This window comes from Setaria viridis, chromosome 8 (genome assembly GCF_005286985.2).
Source record: "Setaria viridis chromosome 8, Setaria_viridis_v4.0, whole genome shotgun sequence".
Classification (NCBI taxonomy): Eukaryota; Viridiplantae; Streptophyta; class Magnoliopsida; order Poales; family Poaceae; genus Setaria; species Setaria viridis.
Window position 1 is genome coordinate 4,719,889 of NC_048270.2, and position 8,242 is coordinate 4,728,130.

The 8,242-nt window shown below is 46.9% G+C and overlaps 1 protein-coding gene across 1 annotated transcript; it reads right to left on the reverse strand.

The window, feature by feature from the left end:
* Positions 1-2,734: 2,734 nt before the first annotated feature.
* Positions 2,735-4,874, reverse strand: LOC117866288 (transcription factor PCF3-like). The gene has a single exon (XM_034750464.2). The coding sequence runs from the start codon at positions 4,208-4,210 to the stop codon at positions 3,062-3,064; it is 1,149 nt and encodes a 382-aa protein (XP_034606355.1). The 5' UTR covers positions 4,211-4,874; the 3' UTR covers positions 2,735-3,061.
* Between the last annotated feature and the right edge of the window lie 3,368 nt (positions 4,875-8,242).

An 8,242-nucleotide genomic window follows, 5' to 3' on the forward strand; every position in this document is an offset into this window, starting at 1 on the left:
CTCTCAAGAGGTTACTGTCCAGCGTCAACATGGGCGTGTCGTGTCCACTTCGCAGATAGCTAGCATCAGTCTGAAATCGTAAACAGCCGCAATCCTCGTCACATATTTGGGCAGTTAATGATGATCGTCACATTCTTTCTACAAGAAATAAACCTCCAAGCCCTGTTTGGAACACGGGAATTTTATTCGGCAGATTTTGCACGAGCCGGTGAAAAAATAGCACAATTCTATCAAGAGTTGGGGGAATTTGAAGCGCTCGAAAAGAATTGGTCTTTTTTTCGTCTCTTCTTTTGCGCGCGCTTTCTCCAAAATTTGTCGGGTCTTTCAATTTCAGTTAACTTTTGAAACACGGGCAGGCACATTGAAAAGCGGATGATGCTCTACGCAACACGAATTCAGAAGCCTTTCCCTGCAGCTGCAGCACGGAGCAGAGGAAAGGGCTCCGGAAAACCTGCAGCAAGAAGAAAGGGGGGAAAAAAGCCAAGCGTTTCATCCGACCCGTGGCAGGGACGCGTCACCTACACGAGCAAGGAAACGCGCAGGCTGGTGAACAGGGCCAAACTTACCGGAGCACAGTGGCCAAACGTGCCGAATAGCTTGGCTCGTTGCTCGTCTAGCCTGGCCTTGCTTGCCTTTCTCACTGCAACCAACCAGCCTGCAACGATGCAGCCAGCATCGATTGGTTCCCGGCACGCCACTCCTTGCTTGGATCAGTTGCCACTGCTGCTGCTGCTCTTCTTCTTTTTTCTTTTTTGCGAAACTACTGCTGCTGCTGCTGCTACTTGCGAGACCTTCTGTAGTTTTCGTTGGTACTGTGGGCGATGGATACAGCTAGAGGGAGCCGAGTGTTCCGCCGTTGGATCCGTGTGCTTTGAGATCTATGCCGTTGGATCAGAGCAGCTGACATGACGGGCAACAACGGGGACAGTCCAAATTTAAAAATACTGTCTGCCAACAAATCATGGTAGACAATGACATCTCTCATTTGTTTAAATTTGGCTCCATGATAGTGCCCTCTCCTTGTCCATCTTTGCCTTATTTTTGATTCGTTTTCTCCTTTTTTTAGTCCTTTTAGTTGTCCTTGTAGCATGAGTACGGATCCGACCTAATTGCAACATCACGCTTTAACTTTAGTGATCAAATCAAAACTGTGTATGTCATTATACACTTGCACATACACATATATGTTAAATCCTAGCACTTTGCTCTCTCTATAAACATATGGTCACATCAAAGCAAAGTTGATACACATATATAGTGTCGCATAGAGCTAAGAATATTTGGATTGTGTTCAGCTTGGGGGGATGGAAGTTGTCACGAGAAAAGCATAATATCTGAAGATGACAAATTTTTCGATCCATGATATCTGAAAATATATGCAAAGAAATTCAGACGAGATAGACTAATCAAGCTCGGAGGTGATCGATCCCCTGTGCAATCAAAGAAGAAAAGCGCACAATCATTGCTCAACTTGCTACGTACTAACGGTGACGCAGCAGTTGGAAGCATCAATGGAGTCCAAATCGACCAGGAGAGGTACCACCCACCCAAGCCTATGAGATTAATGTTTATGAGCATCTCTCAGGGGGTTCTAATGTTCCACCACGAGCATCCGCCAAGACCGTGTGATGCTCCATCGATAGAGATACCGATCATTGGATGAATATGGTGTTCATTTTTAGTATTTGTAAGGGTAGTAGTTCCATAATTTTCTAGTCATGCCATATACCTGTATGAAACATCACCCAACCCACATGCTCTCTCGAAATGATGCATCTTTTGTACATGAATAACATCATTGCATTTTAAAAACCACGTACAATTTCACACACCACATTATTTTGATAAGGTGATTCGACTTTCATTAAGTGATGATATTAATACAATACATCATTCAATCACTAAAATTTAGAAGCTTGGTTAATAAACACTGCAACCCGAACAAATCAAGGCATCTATTTGGTGACTAACTAATACCCCCTCTCCTTGTTATGGCTTAAAAGCACAAACCACCGGGAGCGTTACTTGAGAAAGTTAACGTTAGTGGTAGCTTTCGAAACTTTTGTACACAAACTATGATAAAAGCGTTACTACTAGTGCAGGGGATCATGGTTAACACCACCTTCGTCATAGCAATTGTTTAGAATTAATTATACCTGTACATGCACAAAAATCCATTATGAGCGAAAATAAAGATAAGTGATGATGATTAACACCCCTTCCCTCCTATTTTGAAACTTAGGCAAGGTGCCCCCAAGCACAAAACATGTGTTGTAAATAGTCAATTCCTTGCTTGAACGATGGATGCTAATATTATTCGATAATCCAAATGTTCCATATTCTCATGTGGAAGTTTAGTAGTTCTAGTAAAAAAAAAGCATCCGTTTTAGTTGAAATGCTGTCAAAAGTTTTTTAATGTTAAGTACAAGTTAAATGCTTTTGGATAAGAGTTCTATTTTCTCTTTAGAAAAAGACGGAAGTGAGGATAATAATGCAATTATGCAATCAAACTAGCCCCTCGAAAGCTAAAAACAGCGTGTAAAAGCATCCCGTAAAAAAAGATAGAATTTATGAACAACCATTTAGGTCATTTAAAATGCAATTTATAACTTAATATTCGTGAAAAGTGCAGTACGAGAGCCTAATTAAGAAGAGTTCTCGTGCCGCATTTCAATTAGGGTTTTGCAAAAGTTCCGGCCTAGATGAACATGTAGGTAGCAAAAAAAGCAATGACTGTACAAATCTCTCAGCAATCTTCTTGGCACCATAACATAAGAAGAATTGACAGTCTGATCCTTTCTGATTTAATCGGACCCACAGCTAATCATCACTCCCATCAGCACAATCATAGATTAATCCAAGAGCAAACTAGAATAATCCTTCAAAAATAAACTAAGCAACCAATGGATCAACTACCAAGAGCAGTAGCAATCACCTAATCAAGCCACTAACCCCCTGCCCTAATCGCCAAATGCTTTGCACCAGCACACCAAGCACACAGCTTGCTCTCATCATGCGATCGATTCCATTCCATCACCTTGTCTGATGGCTGGGCTCTTGCTTACTGGGGGCTCGCGGCGCCACCGTTCCTGCGCTGGGCCATCTCCGGAGGCTGCCCTTCCTGCTCCTGCTGCTGGACGCTGCCACCGGCGTTGAGCGCGGCGAGCATGCCGATGTTGGCGTCCATCGTCGCCCCGCCGCCGCCGGCGGGGAAGTTGTTGTTGCTTCTCGTGGACATGAACTGGAGCGGCGCCTGCACGGTGCTCCCGCCGGCGCCGGCGCCGAACGCCCACGCGGGTTGCATCCAGAAGGCGCCGGCGGCGGAGCTGTTGGGCGGCGCCACGGCCCACATTGCCCCGGCTGGCGGCGGCGCCACGCGGGCCTTGTGCTCCTCAGCCTCGCCGCCGTCGTCGGGGTGCTGCTGCTGCCGCGCGGCGGCGTCCTTGAACAGGTCGTCGGCGCCGTCCCTGTAGCGCTTCCTCATGAACTCCCCGGCTCCGGGATCTTGCTGCGGCGCCTGCTGCTGCGGCTGCGGCGGAGGCGGGAGGAACTGCTGCTGGTGGTGCTGGTGATGGGCCGCGTGGCTCCAGCCGAGCATGGCCGCGACCTCGTGCTGCGGCGGCGCGAGGTGGTGGAAGGCGGCGGCGCGGGAGGCGGAGGAGGGGTGCGAGGCGCCGGAGCGGAGGGAGACGGCGAGGGAGGAGAAGTTGGCCGGGATGGTACCGGTGCCGGTGGCGGCGACGATGGCGGGCTCCGCCTGCTGGAGCAGCCACTCGATGGTCTCGCCGTCGGTCTTGTGGCCCAGCTCCCGGGTCAGCTGGAACACCCGGGCGGCGCACAGCGCCGGCATCCGTATCCGCCGCCCGCGCCCCTCCACCTTGGTGTGCCGGTCCTTAGTGGGCCGCTTCGCCGCCGGCACCACGGCCTTCTTCTCCGCGCCGCCGGACGACGGCGCGGCCTGTGCCAGCTGCACCTCCCCGGCGCCCCCGGCGCCGGCAGAGGGGGCCTGCTGCACGATGGCCAGCGACCCCATGAACGGCGGCATCCCGGCCGCGCTGGCGGCGCCGCCCCCCGCCGCAGCGGCGTAGTACAAGGGGTGCTGCTGCTGGTGCCCCGCCGCTTGGTGCTGCCGGTGCTGCTGCTGATGCTGCTCGGAGGCGCTCCGGCTGCTGTTGGTGCTCGTGCTCGTGCTGCTCGACGGCGCGTCCATGGTACTTCTTTCCTGGCGGAGAGGAAAAGAAGCTAGCTTGATACTACTATATATACTAGGTTTGCTTTGCTTGGTTTCATGCAGCTAGCGCTAGCGACGGCGGCGCCGGGGCGTGTTCGCCGGAGCGCGGAGGACGAGGACGGAGGAGGAGCCGGTGGCGGCGCGGCCGGGAGTGTGCACGTGCGCGGCAGGCGCGGGTGTGTGGGGGTGGGGAGTGGAGATCAGAGGTGTGGGGCTGGGAGGAGAAAGAGAAAGAGAGAGGGGGACATGGTGGACTGGTGGAGAGAGAGAGAGAGAGAGGTAGGTCAGAGGAGGAGGAGGATGGTGATGACTGATGAGAGAGAGAGGGAGGTGGGGTTGGGGGTTTCTTGATTATGTCATGGCCATCCTAAGCAAAGCCATTGCTGGGACCTACCCTAACCAAGCTGCCTCTCTCTCTTTCTCTCTCTCTCTGAGATTTTCTGGGGTAGAGACGATGATGGCAGATTGGCAGGGGTGATGGGTCGATGGATCACGCGTCCATATATCTGCTGGCTCATGAGGTTAATATGGAGGTTAATCAATGGACAGCTAGCTGATGAGCATTCCGATCATTGCCATGCCTGATTCGCGTTCGCATTTCGTCCAGACGCCCACTTCCAACCCAGGATTGGTGTGAACGCGTGCATGCTGATCGAATTTGAGAGAGGGAGAGAGAGAGAGAGGGGTAAACCATCCAGCCTTTACAATCCACCAACCCAGAGTCTAGATTGGAAAAAGACCAAAATACCAACCGCCATTTAGTAAAATTACCTCCAAATGCTATTGACCTACCATAAATCCACGGAGGGTATTAGAGACAATTAACTTGGAAAAGCAATAACCCCAGGATTTAATCAGTCCCTAGTTTTTATAATCCAGCTTTTCACGATCTGAGGTGGATCCAAAACATGACATGTATTTTGGAGAGCTGGATTATTTGGCCGTGGAAAGATTAATTTTGGCACATCAGGCTGGACTAAAATATGCCTCTTTTTTTTTTATAGTGACTTGCTGCGCATACTCTTTTGCGAGCACTACTCTTTTCCATCTACGATCCCTCCCGTGACATCGCATTGAACAGTTCATCATTTGGCCAAACTGTTTGTGCTGTTTTATGAAAAAAGATAAAATTATTTGTTTCCTCTTTTTTAGGGTTGGTGATAATCATTTTTAGGGTAATAAAACTATGGAGTTGTGACCTGTGTGAGGGAGGGTGGTGTATCAGTATGCCTGGTAGGGCCACTCGTGGGGCCTTGGAATGATGAGCCCAAAGAGCAGCAACCTAAAGAGGGCAGAGCGGCCCCTTTTCCCTTTGAGCCGAGACACGCCTGAGAAATACTAGAAAGCCCCAGCGCAGGCCACACATTTGTCACGCTACCCTCTTATCTTTCCTTATCTCGTACTGAAAATATCACAACACATGCTTTATACGTTTATTATTCCCCGTATCTTCCTTATTACGTCAAGTACTAATTTAGAGTAACAATTCAAGGCAAAGTATAATTACATCAAAGTTCAGATAAATGAAAATAGGAAAAAATTCGGTGTTAGCCAGAATTATTGTATTAATTTTTCTAGTCATCTGCATATTACATTAGTTATAACTTATATATATGTTTTTTTAGGTAAGCATACATTCATGCCTTCATTACGAACCGAGTCTTACAGAGAAAGTAAAAAAAAAACTCAACTATCTCGCTGTGTCGTCTGATTTTGAATTCTGAAAGAATATGAGAGACTAGTATAATGTCCACTACCGCTGTCTTGGTTTTAATCCACTCAATTGACCATGAACTCTATGGATTTGTTTGTGGGTAGACGGGAGCGGTGGCCGCGGAGCGATGGATCGGGGAGACATCGCAGGTGCGGGGTGTCAGAGCGGGGAGCATCTAATGCTGCTGACAGCTCATCCCCAACAGCGCCAACCAGGTCTCTTCACTCACCTCCACACACTCGCACACTCACTCTCACACACTACCCTGCTAGCTGCTAGCTGCTGATGCTCTCTCTCTCTCTCTCCAAAACACATGATACTCCTGTCGTCTCCATTTCCGAGGATCATCGTGGATTAATCACGAAAGGATGCTCCAATGGCTAATCTAGTGCCCTAGCTGCCGGCCAGCAGTAGGCACGCTAGCTGAATTGAAGAAAGAGCGACGGCCAATTGTTTGGTGGCTACCTACCTATCTTGCATGCAGTGCATTGTATTGGCACCTGACGAGCACTCCCGTCCAACACCCCAACTCGCACTACCCCGTTCACCCAAACAAATTCATTCGTGATTTCAAATTGTAGCTCATTTTAATTTTTTAGGTGCTATGTATCTAAATATACTACGTCAGAAAGCATTTGTGCTAGCGGCTAGAACAGGTTTGTGCTAGCGGGTATCGCACCCGTCAGCAACCTTGAGCCAGCACAAATGCCGTCTCTGCTGGCGGGTGACGTTAGCCACCCGCCACACAGATGCTTTATATGCTGGCGGTGTGGTTACATCACCGGCCAGGGCAGATGATTTCTGTGCTAGTGGGTACTTATGCCACCCACCAGAAATATGTATTTTCCCATTCAATATATTATTTCTTATGAGTTATTTATAATTTTAATTCCCGCCAATTTTTAGCCGTCAAATTGAAATATGTATCTCCAACCACATAACAATAAACTTGAATAATAAATAATTCACATTATTAAAAACGGCATCATACATAATATTTAATTTACATTATTAAAAATCCAACATTTGGAATAGAGCTATTCTTTGCTACGCTAATATTAAAACTACTACGCTCATCTACGAAGATTTGTGCACTCGTCCGCCATCGACACGCCATCTTTATCAAAGAATGCTCCATCCTCATGACAAATCTCGCGTAGGATGAATCTCGCCATGTCCGTACAAATATTGTCGATTTGTTTGTCTTCGATCTTGCTATAGTTACTATCGATGGTAGGCATCTGCGGGTATACAATAATGAAGATTAGGATGTATCACCATTAGAAAGTTAGCACATGGCAGTGTATAAGAGACTTACGTCTTTAGGATTTGTCCGGTACCTCCCATTGTTTCTGATGAACTCGGGCACGTAATATCCGCATAGCACAGAGCCGGGAGGTTACTTGTGGCACTGCAAACAAATAGAAAAATGATGAGTTATTATTTATTAATGATAAGTCTACATTATATGAAAAAAACCAAGTTTTTATGTTCTACGAATCTATGATACATTATTTTCATAGCTTTCGTCCTTTTGGATTGTGGACCCCACCTTTTAGTAGAGGATATAAAGACCTAAAAAAAATACAACTTAGGTGCATAGAATATCAACATGCATTTAAGTACTATCAAGGAATGTCTTACTTTTGTATAATGCCTATGAGTCGAGGACCACTACTTCTCCTAACTTGGGTAAAATAAATAATGATGCAAATCCAGTAATCTCTGCATTATATTAAAATAATTTATATTATAGACGATATTAAATAGCACCAAATATATATATAGTAATTAAAACTAGCCACCTTACTAAAAATTGTAAGATTCATGATATGATCCTTATAAGCCTTTTTCCTCGTTACTCTTGCAATGTATACGGACACTTTGTGCATTTCATCTCTGTGGGTTTTTGTTTTATAATATTTTTCTCGCTTGTGTCTGTGTTGCTTCCATTTGTTCTTTGATCATTTTCGGCATTTTGAGCTTGTGCTCTGGCTCGCTTATTCGTGTTGGGTCAAGGTACGCTACCTTGAACCTGTCGTGCGTCAATTCTTCGTCCCTCCATTGCATCCTGCAGAATAGGTTGCTCAGATACTTGAAATAAAATACAATAAAATACTTATATATTTAAAACTCGTGTATGCGGTACATGTGGACTTACAAGCACCATACGGAAATGAGATTCATGTCGAGGTGTTGTCGACAGTAAAGTCTGTGCAAATCCTCAAAATCGATCACAATCTGGTATGGGAGAACGCCAAGGAAAACCTTAATTGGGACATGCGCGGTAATTGCTC

Coding starts and splice junctions, on each gene's coding strand:
- LOC117866288 (XM_034750464.2), bottom strand. CDS start 4,210: ATGGACGCGCCGTCGAGCAGCACGAGCACGAGCACCAACAGCAGCCGG.